The sequence below is a fragment of the Hylobates moloch genome, unplaced genomic scaffold (assembly GCF_009828535.3).
Source record: "Hylobates moloch isolate HMO894 unplaced genomic scaffold, HMol_V3 SCAFFOLD_10, whole genome shotgun sequence".
Taxonomy (NCBI): Eukaryota; Metazoa; Chordata; class Mammalia; order Primates; family Hylobatidae; genus Hylobates; species Hylobates moloch.
Window position 1 is genome coordinate 26475808 of NW_026652285.1, and position 26734 is coordinate 26502541.

At 45.8% G+C, this 26734-nt stretch overlaps 2 protein-coding genes across 12 annotated transcripts; one reads left to right on the forward strand and one right to left on the reverse strand.

Annotated features, from left to right (window-relative positions):
- The first annotated feature begins 50 nt into the window (after window positions 1-50).
- CNTD1 (cyclin N-terminal domain containing 1) lies at window positions 51-11926 on the forward strand. 7 transcript variants are annotated; one of them, XM_058445469.1, is made up of 7 exons: window positions 57-87; window positions 4886-4961; window positions 5491-5662; window positions 6994-7156; window positions 7947-8091; window positions 9059-9155; window positions 10658-11926. In XM_058445469.1, the coding sequence occupies exons 1-7, from the start codon at window positions 75-77 to the stop codon at window positions 10826-10828; spliced, it is 837 nt and encodes a 278-aa protein (XP_058301452.1). In that variant the 5' UTR covers window positions 57-74; the 3' UTR covers window positions 10829-11926. The 7 variants fall into 7 exon arrangements, with proteins under 7 accessions (XP_058301457.1, XP_058301452.1, XP_058301451.1 ...); XM_058445468.1 differs by lacking the exon at window positions 57-87 and adding an exon at window positions 97-493 and having other exon boundaries at window positions 7030-7156; XM_032163728.2 differs by lacking the exon at window positions 57-87 and adding an exon at window positions 98-493.
- A 78-nt stretch (window positions 11927-12004) lies between these two features.
- Window positions 12005-25852, reverse strand: BECN1 (beclin 1). 5 transcript variants are annotated; one of them, XM_058445463.1, is made up of 12 exons: window positions 25718-25852; window positions 25310-25441; window positions 22004-22071; window positions 20778-20839; window positions 20023-20107; window positions 19774-19916; window positions 19451-19645; window positions 17188-17334; window positions 15804-15953; window positions 15223-15283; window positions 12946-13088; window positions 12005-12218 (listed from the first exon to the last, which is right to left on the reverse strand). In XM_058445463.1, exons 2-12 carry the CDS (start codon window positions 25437-25439, stop codon window positions 12050-12052), a joined length of 1353 nt encoding a protein of 450 aa, XP_058301446.1. In that variant the 5' UTR covers window positions 25440-25441; window positions 25718-25852; the 3' UTR covers window positions 12005-12049. The 5 variants fall into 5 exon arrangements, with proteins under 5 accessions (XP_058301446.1, XP_058301447.1, XP_058301450.1 ...); XM_058445464.1 differs by having other exon boundaries at window positions 25696-25846; XM_058445467.1 differs by lacking the exon at window positions 12946-13088 and having other exon boundaries at window positions 25718-25846.
- Between the last annotated feature and the right edge of the window lie 882 nt (window positions 25853-26734).

Sequence of the window (26734 nt, forward strand, 5' to 3'; positions counted from 1 at the left end):
CGCTGCAGTGGACTCTGGGAGTTGTAGTCCGCGTGCCCTTTGCCGGGCAGAACCGCGGTTCCCGGCCACAGGGGATGGACGCGGGAGGTGAGAAGCGGACGTGCTTTCTGATTGGCTGAGGAGTCCGTGGCCGTTGGGGCGGGAAAAAGCTGTGGAGGGTTTGAGGCTGTGGTGGTAATTGGGTTTTCCTCAGACTTGAGGCGACGGCACACTCATTGGAAGGGGACGAGGAATCCAGGGTGTGGCAGAAGACTGGAGAGGAGCTAAGGGGGGCGGTATGTGGATCCAGTGAACCTGTCCAGGTGTACCAAGAGGCTCGTGAATATGGACGGACCCATGAGGCCAAGATCGGCCTCCCTCGTTGACTTTCAGTTTGGAGTTGTCGCCACAGAGACGATCGAAGACGCCCTGCTTCACTTGGCCCTGCAGAATGAGCAAGCAGTGCGGGAGGCTTCCGGGCGGCTGGGCAGCTTCAGGGAGCCCCTGATCGTGGGTGCGGCTGCAGGGCCGGGGAGCTGGGTTCATGGGAGACTGGGGCTTGTGTCTTTCAGGCACCGACCTTGAGATTCCGTTGATTTTATTCATTCAGAGAATGTTTGCTAACACCTCTCTGTGGGGTGCTGGGGATATAGTGATGGACGAGACACAACAGTGCTCTCCCCTTGATTTCTTCGACATGTATGGAGTACTTATGAGTGGCACCGCTTGGCTAGAAAGATGAAATAGAGGGCCAGGCATGGTGGCTTACACCTGTAATCCCAGCACTTTGGGAGGCTGAGGTGGGAGGATCACCTGAGGTCAGGAGTTCGAGACCAGCCTGACCAACATGGTGAAATCCTGTCTCTACTAAAAATACAAAAATTAGCCAGGCCTGGTGGCACGCACCTCTAATCCCAGCTACTCAGGAGGCTGAGACAGGAGAACTGTTTGAACCCAGGAGGCGGAAGTTGCAGTGAGCCGAAATCGTGCCACTGCACTTCAGCCTAGGCGACAAGAATGAAACTTCGTCTCAAAAAAAAAAGGCTGGGTGCGGTGGCTCACGCCTGTAATCCCAGCACTTTGGGAGGCCGAGGCGGGCAGATTATGAGGTCAGGAGATCGAGACCATCCCACGGTGAAACCCCGTCTCTACTAAAAATACAAAAAAATGAGCCGGGTGTGGTGGTGGGCGCCTGTAGTCCCAGCTTCTCGGGAGGCTGAGGCAGGAGAATGGCGTGAACCCGGGAGGTGGAGCTTGCAGTGAGCTGAGATGGTGCCACTACACTCCAGCCTGGGTGACAGAGCGAGACTCTGTCTCACAAAAAAAAAAAAAAAAGGGAAAAAAGAAAGATGAAATAGAGATAGAGGTCTTGCCTTCAAACCATGTGCAATTTGGGGGAGATATTAGAACAAATATGCAATGACTAGGTACTATGGTTAGATAAGAGAGGTCAGAGAGAGATAAAACAAGCGTTTATGGGGGTTGAGAGGAGCGATGGGGTAATAGGAAGAATTCAGGGGATGGGCCAGACATCGGGACATTTCAGGCAGACCTTGAAGGAAGGAGGACATTGGGTTGGTGAAGGGGGAGGAAGGAGACAGCGTTTCTACCAAAAAGAGGTAGAATGAGTAGCTTTACTCATAGCATAGCTTTACTATGTACTCAAAGCATAGCTCATAGCATGAGTAAAGCTATGGAAATGGAGTGCTTAGGGTGCATGTGGGTACAGTGTAGTCCATGTTGGCCAGTGCATGTGGAAGAATAGTTGAAATTAATACCGGAAAGGTAGTTTGGAGACATTCCATGTGGAAGTTTGAATGCCAAGGGGAAGAGTTTATCCTTGGTTTAGTAGGAAACCAAGAAGACATTGAAGGTTTTTAAATAAGGGAGTGAAGGTTTTAAAATAAGGGATATGATGGTAACCCTGCCTTAGTAAGCATTATTTTGGCAGTGATGTAAAGGAGGTAAAGGATGGATTAAACCAGAGGGAGATGGGAGGTAGGCAGACAGGTGGATTATGTCAGTAGGCTAGGTGATAGGGCAGAGGGAATAACAAGGGAGGGTGGATTAAAAACATTCTAGAGGCAAAGTCTAGGGTTCTGCTGTGGATAAATTTAGGAAGTGAAGGAGGAAAAGGTGACTATGCTAAACGGTTGAGCCTAGAAGACTGGAAGTATAGTGGTCATTAAAAGAAACACACAGACACAGCCGGGCACAGTGGCTCACGCCTGTATTCCCAACACTTTGAGAGGCCGGGGGGGGGGGTGGATCAAGAGGTCAGGAGTTCGAGACCAGCCTGTCCAACATAGTGAAACCCCGTCTCTATTAAAAATACAAAAATTAGCTGGGCATGGTGGCAAGTGCCTGTAGTCCCAGCTACTCGGGAAGCTGAGGCAGGGGAATCGCTTGAACCTGGGAGGCAGAGGTTGCAGTGAGCCAAGATTGTGCCACTGTGCTCCAGCCTAGGCGACAGAGCAAGACTCTGTCTCAAAAAAAAACCCCAAACAAAACACAACAAAAAAACACAGACACACTACACAAATAAAGCAGGAGGAAAAGTGACTTTTGTTTGGGAAAGATAATAATGGCTTTGGAGCCTGGTCAACACGGTGAAACCCCATCTCTACTAAAAATACAAAAATTATCCAGGCGTGGTGGCAGGCACCTGTAATCCCAACTACTTGGGAGGCTGAAGCAGGAGAATGGCTGGAACCCGGGAGGCAGAGGTTGCAGTGAGCCAAGATCACGCCATTGCATTCCAGCCTGGGTAATAGAGTGAGACCTTGTCTCAAAAAATATATATATGTGTGTGTATGTGTGTGTGTGTGTGTGTGTGTGTGTGTGTGTGTGTGTATAATAGCTTTGGTTTTGGATCTGCTGAGTTTAAAGTGTTTGCAGAACATCTAAAAGAAGTGTTCTTGTAGACTATTCAAAGAGTAGGTTAGAAGAGAGGTCAGAAATGGAGATCAAGGTTTTCAAGTTATCTTCACAATGATATTGTTGAAACTGTGGCAGAGGATAAGCTCCTAGAAGGAGAAAAGAAAAGCAGGTCAAGGACAGTTCCGTGGGAAAACACTTTGTGTTCAGAGAATTGGAGTAAGAAGACTTGCGAAGGAAATAAAAGGAGGAGATAGGAACAGAACCAAGGGACTTTTGGCAGCCAAGAGGAGACTTTGAAAAGGATGATGGTCAGAAGTTTCAGATGCTTTAGGGACATCAACAGAACTAAAGATTGCAAAAAGCCATGATATTTTAACAATTTGGACACATTTACTGTCCTCTGAGAATCATTTCAGCAAGTTAGGAAAGGTAGAAGCCAACAGATAGAAAATTAGGAAGTGAACGATGAAGTGGAAGCAGTGGGTGTGTAAGCCAGGCTTTCAAGTAATTCAACAGTGAGGCTGAGACGGGAGGATTGCTTGAGGCCAGGAGTTTGAGACCAGCTTGGGTAACATAGGAAGATCCCGTCTATTTATTATTTATTTATTTATTAAAAAAAAAAATTCAACAGTGATGGGAAAGAGAGAGGTGGAGCCCTACCCTAAGAGGTTAAAGGGGAGGGTCTTTTAGTTAATAGCAGATCTGAGTATGCTTGTTATCCAGGAGGTGGGGCCAATAGCAAGGGAAAGGTGTAACCCTCATCCATTCCACCTAATTCAAGCTCAGTTTTTTTGGCAAATTAAAATGGAAAACAGAAACAAATGCCCAGATAATTCAGAGCAAAACCAAACCAAAACTTAACAACTGCACACATACACAAAGAACAAAACTAAGAAATAAAGCCTAAAGTCCAGCAAATAAAATGACCAATAAGAGACACAATTCTGTGTTCTAGGGTATTTTGCTGAATTGCTTAAACTAATTCTGTCCTGCATTGGACATTGCTAGCCAAACTGTAGCCTCTGTAATGATGAGGTTTTGTACATCTATCTATGTGTAATGTGTGTTGAGTAGATTGTTACTTGTGTAAGCTTGACTTCATTTTCTAAGAAAGTTAAATTTTCTCTGAAGACATATGATTATTTGACTAAATGTGTAATTCTCTACGGATCAATGCTAAAAGGTCTTCAGTCTGTAGGAGCTTTCTTTGTTGAGAACTGACATTTACCCTTGTTTCCACCCTCTAATGATATTGCAAGATAAATATAATTCAATCTGGAGCTGTTCTTTCAAAGAGAAACAGAGGCAGGCTAAAATCTTGCCAAGGTATCTCACCCTTCCCGCCTTCCCAATGACTCCCTCCCCCTAAATTGGGCTATGTTCTTCGATTTAGGGGATGTTTCTTCAAAACAAGCCACTTCACAGTAACACACTTGCTCCTGGGGAGAGGCTCAGCCACCACAGATTTACCCAGCAAACTGGTGGTGGAGAGATGGTGTCCAGCTGTAAGGTGACTTGTGTTTGTAAAGCAATGGGAGTTCTCCAGAGGGTGGTTACTAAACAAACAGTGTCATAAAGAATATCGAAGCTCCAGGAGGGATCTTTCTGTTCCTGCCAACATTCCACAGAAAACAGAATATAGGGGTTAGGGTTTTTATCAATCCAAGAATCTTCCTTGAAGCTGGGGGTTCCCAGCATGGTGTAGAGGTCACCTAGACCAGCTGGTATGTTTGTGTGTAACTGGCCAAGACTTTTATCAGCTGAAACCCACAGGAAGGCTCAAGGGTCACTGAGGCGGCTTGGTAAGCCCTTGTCTTTGGCACTCAGTCAGCCTCCTTTTCATGCCTCTGATCTGCCTATTGGCAGCAAAAGAAACTAAGCTCAGCTTTGGTTGTTTTAGTCTCATCTTTCTCACCTCCTGACCCTCTTCCCTTGGCCCCATCATGGCTTTTACACAACGCCAAGAGTTCACAGAGTGGTTTTGGTTGCATCTTGTGAATTAGGCTCTTTTTTCCTGTTTTGGCAGAGTTTGTTTTTCTCCTGTCTGAACAATGGTGTCTGGAGAAATCTGTGAGCTACCAGGCTGTAGAAATCCTAGAAAGGTAAAGCCCTGGCATAATGCCTTTTGAGCGGCGCCTCTCAGAGTGGCTAATGTACCTACATCTTTAAGAAAGTATGAGTAGTTGCCCCTTACCCTGAGACCTGGTTTTACACCCTCTCTAACTTGCAAATATAAATTTCTTTGTTGTTATTGTTGTTTTGAGACAGGGTCTTGCTCTGTCACCCAGGCTGGAGTGCAATGGTGGGATCTCGGCTCACTGCAGCCTTGACCTCCTGAGCTCAAGTGATCCTCCCACCTCAGCTTCCTGAGTAGCTAGGACTACAAGCATGTGCCTCCACACTTGGCACCTGGCTATTTTTTTTTGTTAGAGACGGGTTTTTGCCATGTTGCCCAGGGTGGTCTTGAACTCCTGGGCTCAAGTCATCTGCCTGCCTCGGCCTCCCAAAGTGCTGGGATTACAGGTGCGAGCCACCATGCTCAGCCTCAAATGTAAATTTCTTAACCAGCAAATTAAACTCCCTTTAGTTTGTGTGAGTAAGGATTGTTTACTCTCCCTCCCTTCCTTACAGGTTTATGGTAAAACAGGCAGAGAACATCTGCAGGCAAGCCACAATCCAGCCAAGAGATAATAAGAGAGAGTCTCAGAATTGGAGGGCTCTGAAACAGCAGCTTGTCAACAAGTTTACTCTCCGTCTTGTGTCATGTGTTCAGTTGGCCAGCAAACTTTCCTTCCAAAACAAAGTAAGGAGCTGGAGTTGCTCATGGGCACCTGAGTTTTAGGAAGAAACCAGCTTTTATACAAAGGGGGGCTGTGATAAGCTTCAAGTCAGTGACAAGAAGAAAATAAATAAATTACAAAGTACAACGGCCGGGCGCGGTGGCTCATACCTGTAATCCCAGCACTTTGGGAGGCCGAGGCAGGTGGATCACCTGAGGTCAGGAGTTCAAGACCAGCCTTGCCAACATGGTAAAACCCTGTCTCTACTAAAAATACAAAAATTAGCCAGGTGTGGTGGTGCACACCTGTAATTCCAGCTCCTCAGGAGGCTGAGGCAGGAGAATTGCTTGAACCTGGGAGGTGGAGGTTGCAGTGAGCTGAGGTCGTGCCATTGTACTCCAGCCTGGGCTACAGAGCGACTCTGTCTCAAAAAAACCAACAACAAAAAAAACAAGGTAGCTGTAAGAAACCTACTCCTAGGTTAGGTGATACAACTCATGGAAATTCCACAGTGTAATTATGCTTCCTAAGCATACCTTCTACACACACATACACACACACACTCTCTCTCTTTCTCCCCCTCTCACTCACACAGAGGCAGTCATTAAATAGCCTGAAGTTCTGTTCCCAAAGTATAATTGGGACAGATGCCATCATTTATACTGGTCACCTTTCCTCCCCTTGGACTCAAGGGCAGTTTACATAAGGTGCCTGAATTGCCAGCATACTTATCAGCAGTAGAAGCAAACTATTACATTTATAAGGGAAAAAAATATTTCCACATCACTACCCAATGCCTACACAGTAAAATATTCATTCATTCAACAAATACTTACTGAGTTTATTCTATGGCTAGATGCTGCACCAGGTGCCATGGCTACAACAGTAAAAATATTGTCTGTGCTCACAAGGAACCTATTATGTAATGGGAAAAGACACATACAAATAGTGTGGAAAAAAAAGCTCTGATTAATGTAAATACAGAGGGCTATAAATGTACCTCATCAGCCTTGGAGAGTCAAGGAAGTGTATTTAGAGAAAATGACTTCTTGAAATGGGGTGGGTGGGAGATGGGAGGATCCTGATCCTAAGAGAAGAGGCAGAGGAATTAGGGAGGAAAGGAAGGGAGATCTAGGTATAGAAAACAGCCTGTGTAGTGGCTTGGAGAGGGTCAGCATGGTGGGTTTGGGAACCGCAAGTAATTTGGAATGACAAGCAGAGTATGAGGGGGAATTACCAAGAGACAAGACTGAAGATGAAGGAATAGGCTGGATTATGAAGGGCTTTGTGCACTCTGTCAAGATGTATGACCTTTATCCTAACATTCTTCTTTCCCTCTCTTTTCTTTGCTCAGATAATCAGCAACATTACAGTCTTGAATTTCCTCCAGGCTCTAGGCTATCTACACACTAAAGAAGAACTGCTGGAATCAGAGCTTGATGTTTTGAAGTCCTTGAACTTCCAAATTAATCTGCCTACTCCCCTGGCATATGTAGAGACGCTCTTAGAGGTTTTAGGTATCTTATTGTGTTAGGGAATATGGGTTGGAGACTTCCATAGAAGGCAATACAAAATGTGCATGGGGGGGGCATGGCTCATGCCTGTAATCCCAGCAGTTTGGGAGGCTGAGGTAGGTGGATCACTTGAGGCCAGGAGTTCAAGCCAGCCTGGCCAACATAGTGAGACCCCATCTCTACTAAAAATACAAAAATTAGCTGGGTCTGGTGGTGGGTGCCTGTAATCCCAGCTACTTGGGAGGCTGAGGCACAAGAATTGCTTGAACCTGGAAGGTGTAGGTTGCAGTGAGCCAAGATCGTGCCACTGCACTCCAGCCTGAGCAAGAGAGCGGACACCTTCTCAAAACAAACAAAAAAAATGTGCACAGGAGTTTGGGAGCGGTGGGCAGAACCTGCCAATGAGGAACAGTAGGAAGCTTGATGGTGTCTCTGGATGACTGAAACAGGTGTTCCCTCTGGCACTTGTCAGGGAAAGAAGCTCAGAGGTCTTCGCAACTGGTTTCTGTTTGGACTCACTAGGCACTCTTACTGCAGGATCAAAGAGGTGACTTTATAGAGGCATAAGATAACAGAGGGACAACTACATGCTAATTGTATGTATACTACAGATGGAGGTTTCTCTACCTCTACCTTTGTCCTTTAAAACTGATCTCCAGCTAAACAGGTTTCTTATAGTAGAACATAGCAACCAGGAAGCACATTAGCACCTCAACAGCTTTGTCACAACTGTGGTTATGATCAGAGAAGACATGATCATAAATTCTCCCTATCATTCCCATACTCCATCTAGGATACAATGGCTGTTTGGTTCCAGCCATGAGGCTGCATGCAACCTGCCTGACACTGCTTGACCTGGTCTATCTTCTGCATGAACCCGTATATGAGAGCCTGTTGAGGGCTTCAATTGAGAACTCCACTCCCAGTCAGCTGCAAGGGTAAGACAACTCCTATAGGGTAGGCTCCTTCCAGGAACAGGGAAGGGGAGACAGACCATAAGAACTTGGGGAATGGAATTAGCCTAGCGTGGCATCCAGTCCCGGATAACCTACTCAGGCTACCTGGTTCTTATTAGTTCCAATATGTTGTTTGGATGCACGTGACTGAGCCTGGTCAGGGAAACCCTAAAGGCTTTTACTTTTAAATTTAAATTACTTTAACTAATTAATATATTTTCTTTCCTAGTTTTTCCTTTATAGCTGCATAAAACTCAAGGTTACTGGACTGCTTTGGTCAGTCATTTAGAAAAAAAAACAGTCGCCGGCACGGTGGCTCATGCCTGTAATCCCAGCACTTTGGGAGGCTGAGGTGGGAGGATCATGAGGTCAGGAGATCGAGACCATCCTGGCTAACAGGGTGAAACCAGTTTCCACTAAAAATACAAAAAATTAGCCGGGCGTGGTGGCGGGTGCCTGTAGTCCCAGCTACTTGAGAGGCTGAGGCAGGAGAATGGTGTGAACCCAGGAGGCAGAGCTTGCAGTGAGCCGAAATGGCGCCACTGCACTCCAGCCTGGGCGACAGAGCGAGACTCCGTCTCAGAAAAAGAAAAAAGAAAAAAGAAAAAAGAAAAAAAAAAACAGTCACAGGGTTGCAACTTGGACAAAAGTGTTTGATTACTGTAAAGTCAGACTGGTTAAAAGCCTCACAGTTACAACTGTTAGGGAGACAGATAGAACTAAAAAAGGCCTATAAACCATTCAAGACATAAGGCTCATGTTAATCCCAGTTAAGTTGGGGGAGAATGGGAGAGCAGGTCACTGAGCTATTACTTGACCATTTCCTTCCATGTCTAAAAAATCCAAGATGATCGACACAAATAATTCATAGTTGAAGTTCCATGACCCTATGATTTGGAAGATTAAGTTCCATTCCAGCTTTAAAATTAATGTGGTTTTAATCACTCAGGGAAAAGTTTATTTCAGTGAAGGAAGACTTCATGCTGTTGGCAGTAGGAATCATTGCAGCAAGTGCTTTCATCCAAAACCATGAGTGTTGGAGCCAGGTATGCACCACTGAGCAGGACCAGCATGGTGAGAATTCATTTAACAGAAAACATTTCACCCATCAGTTAAAGGAAAACAGAGGACAACCTACAGAAGTGCCAAGACCCAGGATTAGGATGAGTGTGCAAGATTTGAGAGGGAAAAATCTAGGATAGGGCTGAAATGTTTCCTTGTTTTCCTTTTATAAAACTGGAAATGGAGGCCCAAGTTAGGCTTGTTCATTTCCCTTTATAACGATAACCTGCTATTATGTTAAAGTCCAGGCTGGGCATGGTGGCTCATGCCTGTAATCCCAGGATTTTGGGAGGCCAAGGCAGGAGGACTGTTTGAGCCCAGGAGTTCAAGACCAGCCTGGTCAACATAGCAAGACCTTGTCTCTACAAAAATTAAAAATTAGTCATGGCTGGGCGCAGTGGCTCACACCTGTAATCCCAGCACTTTAGGAAGCTGAGGTGGGTGGATCGCCTGAGCTCAGGAGTTGGAGACCAGCCTGGGCAACATGGCAAAACCCTGTCTCTACCAAAAATTAAAAAAAATTAGCTGGGTGTGGTGGCACATGCCTGTGGTCCCAGCTACCCAGGAGGCCAAGGTAGAAGGATCGCTTGAGCCTGGGAGGTAGAGGTTGCAGTGAGCCAAGATTTCACCACTGCACTCCAACCTGGGAGACAGAGTGAGACCCTGTCTCACAAAAAAAAAAAAAAAAAATTAGCCGGGCGTGGTGGTGCATGTCTGCAGTCCCACAACTATGTGGACTACTTGGCTGAGATGGGAGGATCACCTGAGCCCAGGAGTTGGAGGCTGCAGTGAGCCATGATTGCGCCACTGTACTCTAGCCTGGGTGACAGAGTGAAACCCTGTCTCAAACAAACAAAACAAAACAACAACAACAAAAAAGGCCAGGCAGGGTTGCTCACGCCTGTAACTCCAGCATTTTGGAAGGCCAAGGCAGGAGGATTGTTTGAGCCCAGGAGTTGGAGACAAGCCTGGGCAACACAGTGAGACCTCATTTCTACAAAAAATAAACAAAAGTAGCTGGACATAGTGGCTTGTGCCTGTAGTCCCAGCTACTCCAGAGGCTGAAGTGGGAGGATCACTTAAGCCCAGGAGGTGGAGGCTGCAGTGATTTTGGTGCAGAGCCAAAAATCATACCACTGCATTGCAGCCTGGCAGCGTGGGCAACAGAGTGAGACCCTGTTTCAAAACAAAACAAAGTCCAACAATTACATCTTCTCAAATAATGAAAATGTCAAGGCCCAAATATCATTCTTATATTTCACAAAACTTATCTCCAGCAGAGGGAAATGTCTAGCAGAAAGTTTCCATGCTAACATCATCAGGGCAAAGGCATCCTAATATAATTTGGCCATTGGCAAACACTGGAATCTGGATTTCAGAAAAATGAATTTACAATTGCTTTGAGAGAACATCCCAGGAAATGTGTTTGTGCACTAAAACGTGTTGAGATTTTTTAGTAATAAGAAATCTGTCTCTATTTCTGAAGGTCGTGGGGCATTTGCAGAGCATCACTGGTATTGCCTTGGCAAGCATTGCTGAGTTCTCTTATGCAATCCTGACTCACAGCGTGGGAGCCAACACTCCGGGGAGACAGCAGTCTATTCCTCCCCACCTGGCAGCCAGAGCTCTGAAGACTGTTGCTTCCTCTAGCACATGAGGGAGGCTGAATCCACCAAATATAAACAGCCTTCCGTCACTGCACTCATGCCTCCCTCTGTTTACTTTCATACTAAGGGTACAAAAGTTCCAAGTCTCTTTTGAACTGTATTTTGTTTGCCAATTTCATGCTTATTTTTTCTTTATCAGAGAGAGTTAAGGTGGACGAGCATGCCCTTTTTGTCATATCAGCCTGAAAATGTTAAAAAGCTAGATGGAGACAGATTGTTTCATTTTTGTTTAACAAGATATTTATACTTTTAGCTTAATTTCATTAAGAGGAACATCAGGCATTGCGATCAGTATTAATCAGGGGCTCACCCAGACTATCTGGGTGACCTTGACTAAGCATCAAGGAGGTAGCCTTTATTTGCCCTTAAAATTAGTTTAACATCTCTGTTCCATTATTCAGATCTATACAAACAGGGCTTCCTCAACAGCTATCTATTTTTACTAGAGTCTTTTTTTAAAACTAAAACTAACTCTAAACATGTTTCAACAGAATTTCCACATACCTGCATTCATTAGAACTTGATTCTCCCAGAATACAAAGTACTCTATTTTAAAGAAAAACCCAACAGTGCGCCCCTGGGCAGTTTTCAGACTGCAGCAAATCTTTTATTACAAATAATTAAATCTCTCCATAATGTCTCAAACAGTATCAAACACCATTTCATATCTCTAACACAGAGCAGAGTCGGCATTCAGTATAAGAACCAAGTGAGAAGTGTTAAATTTCAAGCATCTGATCACATCGCATGGTGACCAGGTAAAGCTTAGATGTCATTTTCCCACATTATCCAACTGTGCATCTCAAACATATCCTTGCCTCAGTAAAGACAAAAGTTTCTATTTCATATTGTTAAGTGCAGGAAGTTGAGAGAGATTAAAATCCAGTGAAAACACATCAATCTCAATTCAACTCAGTTAAAAAAAAAAAAAAGCAAATTTAAATTAGTTTTTTTCAGAGAAGAAAGGGAAAGGAGTCCATGGGGTTAAGAGTCAAAACTGTGACAAGGGCTGGCAGCTATACACGGCATGTTGTAGCTCTGGAAAGTATCTGTCACATGATATTTTAAAATAAAGTGGCTTTTGTGGATTTTTTCTTTTTTGGTATTGTAAACATGTACTGTTTAATATTACCCGAATTTAATTTAAAACAAGTTTGCAAACAAAACAAAATTAAAAGCCTTTAAGGCAAACCTCCCCCTAAGGAAAAAAGTCATTTGTTATAAAATTGTGAGGATACCCAAGCAAGACCCCATTTAAGATTCGTCAGCATGAACTTCAGAGCTTTTGTCCACTGCTCCTCAGAGTTAAACTGGGTTTTGATGGAATAGGAGCCGCCGCTGCCTCCTGTGTCTTCAATCTTGCCTTTCTCCACATCCATCCTGCAGATGGACACAGCAGAACTCATTAGTAACTGAGATCTGAGTTAAGTCAGTTCAGGGCAGGGACTTGATCATGGGACCATTCACGTCATTTTATCTATTAAAGAACACTTGGTGAGGAATTATAGTGTATTTTGGATTTGCTTGAAAGCCAAAAATCAAGAAGACTGTCACAAGAGCCTCATTGTCATTGCAGAGTACAGGGACAGGACACACACCCAAAGAGAAGAGAAGCCTGGAGTAGGGGTGAGTGAGGGTTACAGTACTTCTTGCTGTTTTCCTAGGCATCCCTGAACTTGGCGGGGGAGAAAGGAGGCAGAAGAAAAGAAATGCTTTGTTTTGGGGTGATAGAAGCGGCCTTACTCTAGGTAAAAACTAGAGTTTCCATCCATCAATGGGATCCTAAAGAAATCAAAAGAAGCATTCCTGTGTATTTCCAAGGGCTTCAGGGAAAAACCTTCTTGAAACTGGAGAGGAGGCTTGATCTCTATGCCAAGAAAACCCCCTAAACCATCTAAGGCAACATTCTTCTACTCCAAGGACTAGGTGGTCACATTCTGTCCTGCTTGCAGTATTGGGTCAGTCTCTGCCCATCAATGTCATGTGATTCTGTGCCATTTTTTTTGCTTTCCCACCATTTATACTGTTTTGCCTCCATTATTACTGCTGCTTCAATTCTGTTCAATTTGGTCCTATACAAGTTCACTCAGCATTGCGCTATACTGACCTGTAGGGAAGACAAAAACGTGTCTCGCCTTTCTCAACCTCTTCTTTGAACTGCTGCACACAGTCCAGGAAAGCCACCATTGCATGGTCAAACTTGTTGTCCCAGAAAAACCGCAACCCCCCAGAACAGTATAACGGCAGCTCCTGCCCAAGAAGAGAAAACTGGCTATGGATCTGGCACCAAGACAGGCTTCCAGAGATTGTTCCCAATCCTATCAATCTCTCAAGTCATGTTCTGTCTGTATCCCACTGGAAACTTGTATTGTAGCTGGACTCTATCTTCCATAGATTTGAACTACAATAACCTTGGGCAAATAACAATGCACTTAGAACTGTTTCACTATCAATGAAAATGTACCATAGGTTGAGCATCCTTAATCCAAAAATCCAAAATGCTACAAAACCTTTTCAGGAAGAGTAGATGGGAAAAGAAAAATAAATAAATAGACCAGGCGTGGTGGATCACGCTTGTAATCCCAGCACTTTGGGAGGCCAAGGTGGGCAGATCACCTGAGGTTGGGAGTTTGAGACTAGCCTGACCAACATGGAGAAACCCCGTCTCTACTAAAAATACCTAATTAGCTGGGTGTGGAGGTGCATGCCTGTAATCCCAGATACTCAGGAGGCTGAGGCAGGGGAATTGCTTGAACCCGGGAGGCGGAGGTTGCAGTGAGCCGAGATCATGCCACTGCACTTCAGTCTGGGCAACAAGAGTGAAACTCCATTTCAAAAAAACAAAAAAAAAACCCACAAAAAGCAAAGAAAAGAAAAATAAATAAAAATAGGCCAGGCACGGTGGCTCACGCCTGTAATCCCAGCACTTTGGGAGACCGAGGCAGGTGGATCATGAGGTCAGGAGATCGAGACCATCATGGCTAACATAGTGAAACCCTGTCATTATCAAAAATACAAAAATTAGCCAGGCATTGTGGTAGGCGCCTGTAATCCCACCTACTCGGGAGGAGAGGAGGCTGAGGCAGGAGAACGGCGTGAACCCGGGAGGCTGCACTCCAGCCTGGGTGACAGAGTGAGACTCCGTTTCAAAATAAATAAATAAATAAAAATAAATAAATAAATTAAAAAAATTAAAAATGCTACAAAACCTGAAACTTTTTGACCATTGATATGATTCCACAAGGGAAAATTCCATACCTGATACCTTTGCTTTCATTTTTTTTTTTTTTTTTTGAGACAGAGGCTTGCTCTGTCGTCCAGGCTGGAGTGCAGTGGCGCGATCTCGGCTTACTGCAAGCTCTGCCTCCCAGGTTCACGCCATTCTCCTGCCACTGCCTTCCAAGTAGCTGGGACCACAGGCACCCGCCACCATGCTCAGCTGATTTTTTTTTGTATTTTTAGTAGAGACGGGGTTTCACTGTGTTAGCCAGGATGGTCTCGATCTCCTGACCTCGTGATCCACCCGCCTCGGCCTCCCAAAGTACTGGGATTACAGGTGTGGGCCACCGCGCCCGGCCCTTTGCTTTCTGATGATTCAATGTATACAAGCTTTGTTTCATGCACAAAATTATTTATAATATTGTATGAAATTACCTCAGACTACATGTATCAGGTATATATAAAACATACAGGCCAGGCACGGTGGCTCACGCCTGTAATCCTAGAACTTCGGGAGGCCGAGGCGGGTGGATCACCTGAGGTCAGGAGTTCGAGACCAGCCTGGTCCAACATGGTGAAACCCCATCTCTACTAAAAATACAAAAATTAGCTGGGTGTGGTGGTGGGCGCCTGTAATCCCAGCTATTCCAGAGGCTGAGGCAGGAGACTCACTTGAACCTGGGAGGCGGAGGTTGCAGTGAGCCAAGATCATGCCACTGCACTCCAGTCTGGGCAACAGAGCAAGACTCTGTCTCAAAAGAAGAAACATAAATGAATTTTGTGTTTAGACTTGGGTCCCATTCCCAAGATATCTTAGTATCTATATGCCAATATCCCAAAATCTGAAAAAAAATCCCAAATCTAAAACACTTCTGGTGATACTCAACCTGTAAACATCTATCTCACGGTGATTCTTTTCCTAGCCTAGTGCACACACCCTCCTCTGACCTGCCCATATCCCTTCTCAACACACTGTCAAAACCTAATTTTCGTCTACAAGACCCCCAAAACTAAACCTGAACTAGACAAGATATTGAACAATATACTGGCTCTTAAAATCTAGGTCTAAAAAATAAATTGAATGCCAATATCAAAGCAAATCGTCCATTTTCTTAAGAGATATAAGAACTCTGTATTCCAGTGAAAATGGAGCTTCACAGAGTACCTTAGATTTGTCTGTCAGAGACTCCAGATATGAATGGTTTCCGTAAGGAACAAGTCGGTATCTAAAATAGAGACACAAACAGAGATGGATACAGGACTCCTCCTAAAGTGATTATTGGGAAGTTATAACCCAATGATTTCACTCTTCATTCTAGCCAAGGGCTTCTTTTATTATGCTCAATTCCCTCTCTCACCTCCCCACTGGGTCCATGTTTAAAAGATTTTGTTTAATGAACAAACTACATTTATTATATAATTGCCTGGGGGCCTTCCATGAACAAATGTTTATGTTTTGGTTTAAATTTAAGAAACAAAAACTGAAAATATCCTGAGGAACACTAAGGCTCTGGGGACTGTAGGCTGGGAACTATGCTATAGTCATGCAACTCAGTGACTGTGTGATCAGTAGTAGAGACAGCCCTGTGATGAGGGGAAAATCAGATGCTGACAGGTCTTCAGCCACAGAAAACTCCCAGTCTGTGGGCAGCAAGGGCTCCTGACATGGTGGACAGCAGTACCAGGTTGGAGATACAAATTATATCAAAGACACATCACTCCCCAAGAAAGGGCTACACTTCCTACCTCTGAAATTTCAGACCCATCTTATTGGCCAGAGCATGGAGCAGCAATACAGTCTGGCCCCAAGCAGCATTAATCTCATTCCATTCCACAGGAACACTGGGCAGGCGACCCAGCCTGAAGTTATTGATTGTGCCAAACTGTCCACTGTGCCTACAGAGGAAGGTAGAAAGGTGGGGGGAAATACAGGGATCACTTAAAACTTTTGACATTTCCCACTCTCACCCCAAACCTAGCTTAAATCTATCTTCAAGTCCATATATGTAAGCTGTACTTGGCACTTTAAATACATGTCCAAAACTTGAGTCATCATCTTTTTCCCTGCTGCTCAGATGCCAAAGCAGAAACCTGGGTGGTATCCTTGAATGCTCCCTCAGCTCCTTCCGTGCAAAACTGCCAACCTCTCCTGATTCTACCTGCTAAATCTCTTAGATCTTTCCACTTTTCTCCAAATTCAATGCTACTATTCTTTTCCTTTAGATTCCTACTGATGAGTATCCTTTCCAACGATTCCACCTCTTTACCCCAAGTCATTCCCCATGGTGCAGGAAAAGCCATCGTTCACGAATACAATTGTAATTACGTCACTTCCCTAGCTAAAATGCTTCAGTGTCTCCTCTGCCTTTTGGATCAAGTCCAAACCTCTTAATGAGGCCTACGAGATCCTTCAGGAACTGGTAACTCTCCAGTTTCATATCCGGTCACTCTCCCCTTTACACTCAATCTTCAGTCACAATAAGCTCCTTTCTGTTCTCTGAATTCACCACTCCCTCTTTCCCATTTCTTTGCACATCATGTTCTCTCTGCTAGGAACAACCCCCTCTCTGCAGACTTCTACTTTACCTCTCAGTTTAAACATAAGTCCCCTATGGGGAAACTCTCCATATGGCCTCCCCAAACTAGATCAAGTGCCTTTATGTGTTCCCACAGCACCCTGGGTTTACCATCATCACACTGCATTACAACTGCTTGTTATTTATCCATCCCTTCCACTAGATTATATGCAACTAGAAGGTTGACTGCATACTGTTTTGCTGTTGCCCTCCTAGCACTCAGCATAGTGCCTTTTCCAGAGTAGACGCTCAACAGTTATTAAATTAATGAAACATCAAACACCCTGAGGATAAGAAATCAGCACCAGTCAGCTTACCAGGTTTTTAAGTGGCTGAAGGGCTCAGGCCTTTTCCTTTCTTTAGAAGGGTGGATGTCACCAAGCTCTAGAATTCCAATCCCTATTGTGTCTATCCCATCACTATGAATGAAAGAAACCTGGCTGGGTGAAGATAACCTACAGTCCCTCTTTTGTGGGAAGTGGGCACCCAGGCTTAGTGGTCAACAGCTAAGGTCTAGATATGTGCAGTGCTCCTCATCCCCCAGCTCTCATTACCAGATGTGGAAGGTTGCATTAAAGACGTTGGTTTTCTTCAGCTTATCCAGCTGCATCTGGGCATAACGCATCTGGTTTTCGACACTCTTCAGCTCATCATCCAGCTCCAGCTGTTGTCGTTTAAATTCACTGTATTCTCTCTGATACCTGTGAGCAGCCAAGGGGGGCCATTGAAGGCTGTTAGTTTGGGGGCTAAAGTTTCTCTCTCACCACACTATGAACAATTCTTCAGTGATCATCATTACATCTAGCTCTCGCCATCTTTTATATTTGGCATAGATCCCATTCTGAGGAACACGTATGTCCTAGCTGTTTTGCCTGGAAGGAACAGAAATGTCTTAAATTCCAGCTGCCTATATGCAAAAAGGTGGAGGAAAAAAGAATTCTCCCAAACCAGGGCAAAAAACCTCTTATTTCTGATCTTTTTCAGAAGTGAGGTGAATGGGTTAGGAGTGGCTTCTTGGGGCCCGGCATGGTGGCCCAGCACTCTGGGAGGCCGAGATGGGTGGATAATTTGAGGTCAGGAGTTCGAGAGCAGTCTGGCCAATGTGGTGAAACCCTGTCTCTACTAAAAATACAAAAATTAGCCAGGCATGGTGGCGCACACCTGTAGTCCCAGCTACTTGGGAGGCTGAGGTAGAATTGCTTCAACCCAGGAGGGAGAGGTTGCAGTGAGCTATCACACCACTGTACTCCAGAATGGGCAACAGAGCCGAGACGCCATCTCAAAAAAAAAAAAAGAGTGGCTTCTTCTGGGCCAGGTGCAGTGGCTCACACCTGTAATCCCAGCACTTCGGGAGGCCGAGGTGGGCAGATCACCTGAGGTCAGGAGTTAGAGGCCAGCCTGGCCAACATGGTGAAACTTTGTCTCTACTAAAAAAACAAAAATTAGCCAGGCATGGTGGCGCATGCCTGTAGTCCCAGCTACTTGGGAGGCTGAGGTAGGAGAATCGCTTGAACCTGGGAGGTGGAGGTTGCAGACAGCTGAGATCGTGCCACTGCACTCCAGCCTAGGCAACAGAGTGAGACTCTGTCTCAAAAAAAAAAAAAAAAAAAAAGAGTGGCTTTTTCCAGCTGGCCATGGTGGCTTATGCCTGTAATCCCAGCACTTTGGGAGGCTGAGGCAGGTGGATCACTTGAGCTCAAGAGTTCAAGACCAGCCTGGGCAACATGGGGAAACCCCATCTCTATAAAAAAAAATACAAAAATTAGCCAGGTATGGTGTTGCGCACCTGTAGTTCCAGCTACTTGGGAGGCTGAGGTGGTAGGATTGCTTGGGTGTAGGAAGTCAAGGCTACAGTGAGTCACGACTGCACCACTGCACTCCAGCCTGGACGACAGAGTAAGACTCTGTTTCTAAAAAAACAGTGGCTTCTTCCGTGAACTGGCCATAATTGGCCTTCTAAAGTTTCACTTCTATACACTTACTGTCCTTTAAATAGTTACTATACCCCACTTCCAGTGAAACTTGTTATACTACTGTGTGAAAAAAATGGACTTTTCTCTGTCCTTCACTTCCACAACTTTAGTTAGTATGGACACTGTGTCTCCACTAGAGAGAGGGTTCTCTCAGGTCAAGGACATCTATAATGTTTTTATTTTTTGAGACAGGGTCTCAACTCTGTTGCCCAAGCTGGAATGCAGTGGTGTGATCACAGCACACTGTAACCTCAAACTCCTGGGCTCAAGTTATCCTCCACTTCAGCCTCCTGAGTAGTTGCTAGGACTACAGGTCTACCACAGCAGCCTAATTTTTTTTTAATTTTCATTTTTGTAGACATGGGGTCTCACTATGTTGCCCCAGATGGTCTTAAATCCTGGCTTTAAGTGATCCTTCTGCCTTGGCCTCCCAAAGTGCTGGAATTACAGATATGAACGACCATACCTGGCCCCTGTGAAATTTTTAAGCTTGGAGGGAACAAATGTAGGCTAATTAGCTCATCTTTTCAGCTAAGGGTGGCTAGAAAGTGGCTGATTCATCCAAATAAGCCCATTCCCTAAAGGACAGAGCCAAGACTGGAGCTCTGGTTTCTGCACTATTTAACCAACATACTTTTTTCACTTAATCATGCTGACTCTTCATAGGTAACTCTCCCAACAAACCTCTAGAAAAAGGGCATGGAAGCAATATGCAGGATCTAGGGCAGGCATGCTGCTGACTGACAGCTGACTAGTTTACAAACTATTCAGACACATTCAGCTGGAAGCCATTTCCTCTCCTGGAGCCTTGAGTGTGAGAAGACAGAACAGGGTGAGCACTCACTGAGCTTCCTCCTGATCCAGTCTCTCAGCCTCAGCCTGGACCTTCTCGAGATTTTCTGCCACTATCTTGCGGTTCTTTTCCACGTCTTCCAGCTCCTGGATCAGCCTCTCCTCCTCTAGTGCCAGCTCCTTTAGCTCCATCTGTAACTGTTCACTGTCATCCTCATTCATTTGCTCTAAGATCTCCAAACAGCGTCTGCCAAAGACACAGGCAGACTATACTTACTAGAGCTCCATTTGCCTGAGTGGAGTACGGCTCTTGGGTAAGGGCCAAGCAGTCCCAGAGTAGTAACAGCGCTGAGCCCTGGCTCTGGAGACACTCACTTGTAGTTCTGACACTCATTTTCAGTGACGTTGAGCTGAGTGTCCAGCTGGTCTAAAAGAGTATCTGTGCATTCCTCACAGAGTGGGTGATCCACATCTGTCTGGCCCGACATGATGTCAAAAAGGTCCCCAGTGACCTGGAAGTGTGGGAGAGTCAGGGTAGGGCCTCCCCCATGCTTCCTGCTCAATTACCCACTCTCCCAGCCAGGCCTACTTCTTGCCACCAGAATGGGGCCGACTTGCCTTCAGTCTTCGGCTGAGGTTCTCCATGGTGCCGCCATCGGATGCCTCCCCAATCAGAGTGAAGCTGTTGGCACTTTCTGTGGACATCATCCTGCAGACAGCCCCCCGCCCACGGGCCACATGAGGGAACAGAGAGGCTTCCTCCACCTACTACAATGCCAGTGGCAGAGACTCTCAAGCACCAGCTGAGGGGCCTCAGGGAACATACCCACTCCTAGCCCGACTGACCTCCCAAGGGTACCTCTCTCCCAAAGGAAGGCCATGCTGGTCTTCCACAGGGACACTCAGCACGAAGGTTGGCCTTGATGGACTAAGGAGGGAGAGGGAGCATAAAAAATTGATATGTCTACAACGGAAAAGAAGGGAGAACCAGAAAAGGCCATTTTAAAAAATATTATACCCCTTGCCAGCAAGCTCTTTACCTGCAGCAATGAGAACTAAGGACCTGAACATCTAACAACATTTGCTATTTTGAAACTTCTCAAGAGCCCATCTCTTGGTGATTAGTCAATCACTCCCTCAATTTTTTTCAATATTTCATCATTAAAGCTACTATCCTTTCCCACTTTCTGAATGGCTACAGGAAAAAATCCATACTGGAAGGTGACGGGCCAGGTATAAGGGAATACATCTTTTCTGAAAGGGCCAAAAGGCTAGGTGATGATGCATCTCTATCACCTGGCTCCAAGTCTCAATTCCTGGATTTAATTAAAATTCTACTAGCCTTTGGCAAGGAATGGGGGCTGAGAAGTAGTAGGCACCTGGCTGGGGGGATGAATCTGCGAGAGACACCATCCTGGCGAGGAGTTTCAATAAATGGCTCCTGGGAAAGAAATAAGAGGGCATTACAATTCTGACAGCTTAGAGGTAGAGTTCATTTCCCAAACAGCCTCAGAACTATATGGCTTTGGTCCTGATAACCACAAGACTTGATAAACCACAGAGACTTAAAAAATGGGTATTATCGAAGCAATCCTTGTATATATGGACGAAGAAAGGACCCATGATACAGACAAACCTTAAGTCCCACTTGATTTTTTTGTGTGGGGAACAGCATTTCCTAACTATGTTACACTCTATGTATGGTTAAATTTGCATTTCTCAACACTTAGCAGTCAGGGGCAGGGGACAGAATGCCCTAAATCATAGTACAAGGAGAAAGCCACATCAGACTGCAATGAAGTCTGCCACAGTACAAAGTAGATAATTTATATGTTTTCAGTATTTTGAGATTACTCATATGTGACCAAAATCTCACGACACCTATTGACTTCAAATGCCAGACCCCTTTGCCTCCTTGCTTAAGGCTTCTCTGGTTCCTGGACTCTTCACTGCCTGCAAGGGGCGCTGGCCAGAATTAATGACTTCCACTAAACCTGACAACAGCACTCCCCCAGTGACTGGCAGCTGCAGGTAAATAAATACTCCAGCTCCCTTGCTACTTGAGAAGAAATCTCAGGTGTGTATTCAATAGTATCTCACAGGATGTTGCTCCACAGGATCACTGATATTATCACAGCTTAAAATGACATGTTCTCTAACACTGACAATTCTTTCTGTCCAGGGCAATCATACAATTCATTGTCCTAACCAGGATGCTTTTGAGAATGGAGAGGAGCAGATATTAACAACTAGCTAGAACAACAGATGCAAATTAATGCTCTGGAACGACCTGGACACACAGGTCATACCATCTCCAACCTACAATAACTTATAATTCTGCTTCAAATAAAGAGCCCTTTCCAACATTTTAAAATGGCTCATTCAGTAACCCTGTGACCTCAGGTGCAGATCTGTACCTCCAATGGTGCATAGCAGCCTGATCATGTAGAAAGTCTCATTACCCAGAGACCCCAAAAGTCTGGGAGCTCTAGAAGTGCCAAGTAGCCTGCAGAAACCAAGCCTGCATTCCTGTGTTTTCCTATCATATCTCTCATTTGGAATGTTTACTACATGAGGAGGATAGGGGAGAGGGCACTTCTATTACCTCTCCTGAGTTAGTCTCTTCCTCCTGGGTCTCTCCTGGTTTCGCCTGGGCTGTGGTAAGTAATGGAGCTAAGGGCAAGGAAAATATTGGATCAGAAACAGTCTTATTAAAGCAGGAGGGCATCTGAAAGTATGGGAAAAGAATGTGAAATATTCTCATCACCACCCTCACCTCCAATTTTTCTTAAAGTACCATTTACACCAAAAAGAATCTGTGGTCCTCCTCACCCCCATTAAATCAGATTAAGGAAATGTTCAATTTTTTAAGGCATAATGGTATCATTATTATTATTATTATTTTGAGATGGAGTCTCACTCTGTCGCCAGGCTGGAGTGCAGTGGCACGATCTCGGCTCACTGCAATCTCTGCCTCCCGGGTTCGAGTGATTCCCCTGCCTCAGTCTCCCAAGTAGCTGGGACTACAGGCGCGCACCACCATGCCCAGCTAATTTTTTTGTATTTTAGTAGAGACGGGGTTTCACCATGTTGGCCAGGTCTTGATCTCCTGACCTCTTGATCCACCCATCTCAGCTACCCAAAGTGCTGGGATTACAGGCTGAGTCACCACGCCCAGCCGGCATCATTTATTTTTAAGAATCCTTATCTGTCAAAAATACAGAAATATTTATAGTATTTATGTCTGGGATTTGCTTCAAAACAATTCAGAGTGGGAAGGAATGGATGGGGCTGTAGACAAAGCTTGATTAGATATGTTTTGATAATTGTTGAAACTAGGTGATAGGTACACAGGGGTTCACGATATACTCTGAAATTTTCCATCACAAAAGCAAACATCCTGTTTCCCCCAGAATAGCAAGGAGGGAACATAAGGAAACTTTCTAGGAAGATGAAACATTGCTAAATTGCAATGGTCCAGATTACATAAGTGTATCCATTTGTCAAAAATGTACGGCTAAGATTCATACATTTCAAGGCACGACAATTTACCTTTCTAAAAAGGTGTGAAAAACAGTAATTGAGCAGGGGATGGGAGGTGAATGGAGGTGTAGACAACATAAGAATGTGAGAATATGGCTGATTGTTGAAGCTGGGTGATGAATACAAGGCAGGCAATACTATTCTCTTGACTATATATGTCTCAAATTTTCCATAATAAAAAGTCAAAAATTGTTTTTAAAAGAGTTCAAGAGGCGCGGTGGCTCACGCCTATAATCCCAGCACTTTGGGAGGCTGAGGCGGGCAGATCACAAGGTCAAGAGATCGAGACCATCCTGGCCAACATAGTGAAACCGTCTCTACTAAAAATACAAAAATTAGCTGGGCATGGTGGTGCGTGCCTGTAGTCCCAGCTACTCAGGAGGCTGACGCAGGACAATTGCTTGAACCCAGGAGGCAGTGGTTGCAGTGAGCCGAGATCGCGCCACTGCACTCCAGCCTGGCAATAGAGTGAGACTCCGTCTCAAACAAACAAAAACAAACAAACAAACAAACAGAGCTAACTTCCCCTCAAGAAAGAGAAACCAGGTAATAATAGCAGCTAACACTTATTGAATACTATTTGCCCAGCAAATTCCTAAGTGTTTCTGTGGTTTGTCTATTTGAACTTTATAAATTCTTTATGAGGCAGTTTAATGTTTTACAGAAAAAATCAGAAACCAAGGCTTGGAGAAATGAAGTAACTTACAAAAAGTTCTTCAGCTAGTAAACGACAGCCAGGATTTAAACCCAAGCAGGCTGACTCCAGGTCCATAAGATTACCTAAGCTGTCTATTCAGTCTTCTCTTTTACTGTCTGACTTAATCTGAGTTCTTCTGACTTTGCGGGGTTTTGGGGTTTTTTATTTTTTTAATTATAGAGACAGGGTCTTACTGTGTTGCCCAGGCTGGTCTCAAACTCCTGCTCAAGTGATCCACCTGCCTCAGCCTCCCGTAGTGCTGGGATCACAGGTGTGAACCACCACTCCTGGCCTTTTTAATTAATTTATTTATTTTTTGAGACAGGGTCTTGCACTGTTGCCCAAGCTGCAGTGCAGTGGCATGATGTAGTGGCATGATGTAGCTTCCTGCAGCTTTGACCTCCTGGGCTCAAGTGATCCTCCTGCCTCAGCCTCCACCACCTACCACACCTAGCAATTTTTTTTTTTTTAGTAGAGACAAGATCTCTGCTAGGTTGCTCAGGTTGGTCTTGAACTCCTGAGCTCAAGCGATCCTCCCACCTCAGCCTCCCAAAGCACTGAGATTACAGGTGTGAGCCATCACGTCCAGCAAATTCTTTAGACTTTAAGACTCTACTCCATTTACCAGCTGTTGGACCTTAGGTAAGTCACTTAACCTCTCTGTGCCTCAGTTCTTCATCTGAAAAATGATGTAATGGTGGTATACCCCGTACGGGTTGTTACAGGGACTAAATGAAGTAATACGTGTAATGCACTTGGTATTACTATATAGTAAGTCCTCAAAAAATACCATTTATTATTATATATACATATTCCTTTTCTCTGAAACAGCAGGAGCAGAAAATAAGGATCTTTCTTTTGCTACTGAAAGCTCTCTCGGCCAGGCATGGTGGCTCACACCTGTAATCCCAGCACTTTGGGAGGCCGAGGCGGGCGGATTACCTGAGGTCAGGAGTTCGAGACCAGCCTGGCCAACATGGTGAAACCTCATCTCCACCAAAAATACAAAAATTAGCCAGGTGTGATGTCACACGCCTGTAATCCCAGCTACTCAGGAGGCTGAGGCAGGAGAATTGCTTGAGCCCAGGAGGCGTAGGTTGCAGTGAGCTGAGATCGCGCCACTGCACTTCAGCCTGGCCAACAGAGCAAGACTCTGTCTCAAAAAAAAAAAAAAAAAAAAGAAAGCTCTCTCTTTGAGACGGAGCCTTGCTCTGTTGCCCAGGCTGGAGTGCAGTGGTGCAATCTCAGCTCACTGCAAACTCCACCTCCAGGGTTCAAGCGATTCTCCTGCCTCAACCTCCCGAGTAGCTGGGACTACAGGCATGTGCCATCACGCCCAGCTAATTTTTGTATTTTTAGTAGCGACGGGGTTTCGTCATGTTGGCCAGGCTGGTCTCGAACTCCTGACCTCAGGTGATCTGCCCGCCTCGGTCTCCCAAAATGCTGGGATTACAGGCGTGAGCCACCGCGCCCGGTCGGAAAGCTCTCAGAAGCCCACAATGTCAGAATGCTTTATGTTTCCGAGGAGAAAACAGGGAACCAGATGAAGTGACTTTCCTAGGTTCACACGACGAGTTTGTGGCAGACTACACAGCCACCATAAGAATTATATCACCAAAGCTGCCCACCTTCCACATTCTTGACCACCCTCTTTCCAAGGGTCTTGCTGACCTGTGAGTTCCTGGATGGTGACACGGTCCAGGATCTTGAAACTCGTGTCCAGTTTCAGGGGCTGGCTGCAGCGCTGGCACACGAAGCTCACCTGCATGGTGCTGTTGTTGGACGTCTTAGACCCTTCCATCCCTGAGGCGGTGGAAAAGAGGCAACATTAGGGAGAAGCGACGCCCTTGAACCTCCGGCCCGGGGTTACCACATGCTTTGGTGACGATGGTAAAGGGAGGGAAGTCCCAGCCTGCGCCGTTCCCTCTAGGAATGGTATGATACGGGGCGGACCTGCTTCCGGGGCAGCCTGAGCAAAGGCAGTTTAGAGCCCAGGGTCAGGGAAGGGACTCCAATAAGAGCCGTGAGAGTTCCCAGACTCCCTTCTAAGGTCCCACCTCAGCCCCCGATGCTCTTCACCTCGGGACCCCGGAGCCCGTCACCCAAGTCCGGTCTACCGCGGGGGCACTGTGGCCTCGGGTCGGCCCCAGAGCGAGGCCTCCAGAACTGCCATCGCTCTGTCTTCAGCGACTTCCCGGTACGCCGGCGGAAAACTTCCGCCCGCGACCGGACGTGACGCGGCTATGGCAGCAGGAGCTCCTGGTCCACAGGCTCATAGGCCCGGCAGCGGCCCCCAGAGGCCGGGCTGGGAAAAGCAGCGGGCTTCAGCGGATGACCAAGGTTACAACGGGAAGTGTAGGAGCCAAATCCGCAGAGAACTGGGAGGCACTGCTATTCTCTAAATTCAGGGGGCTGCGGGCGCGGTGGCTCACGCCCGTAATCTCAGCACTTTGGGAGGCCGAGGAGGGCGGATCACGTGAGGTCAGGAGTTCGAGACCAGCCTGGCCAACACAGTGAAACCCCGTCTCTACTAAAAATACAAAAATTAGCCGGGCGTGGTGGGGCACACCTATAATCCCAGCTTAATCCCAGCTACTCGGGAGGCTGAGGCAGGAGAATCACTTGAACCTGGGAGGTGGAGGTTGCAGTGAGCCGAGATCGGGCCACTGCACTCCAGCCTGGGCGACAGGGCAAGACTCCATCTCAAAACAACAACAACAACAACAAAAGGCCGGGCATGGTGGCTCACGCCTGTAATTCCAGCACTTTGGGAGGCCGAGGCGGGCGGATCACAAGGTCAGGAGTTCGAGACCAGCCTGGCCAACATGGTGAACTCCCGTCTCTACTAAAAAATACAACAATTAGCGGGGCATGGTGGTATGTGCCTGTAATCCCAGCTACTCAGGAGGCTGAGGTAGGAAAATCGCTTGACCCCCGGAGGCGGAGGTTGCAGTGAGTCGAGATCATGCCGCTGCACTCCAGCCTGGGCGACAGAAGGAGACTCCATCTCAAAAAAACCCACACACAAAAAACCAAAAATAAAGCCAACAAAAAAAGAAAGTGTTATTCAAATAAAGGCTTGAAGAAGGTGAGGAA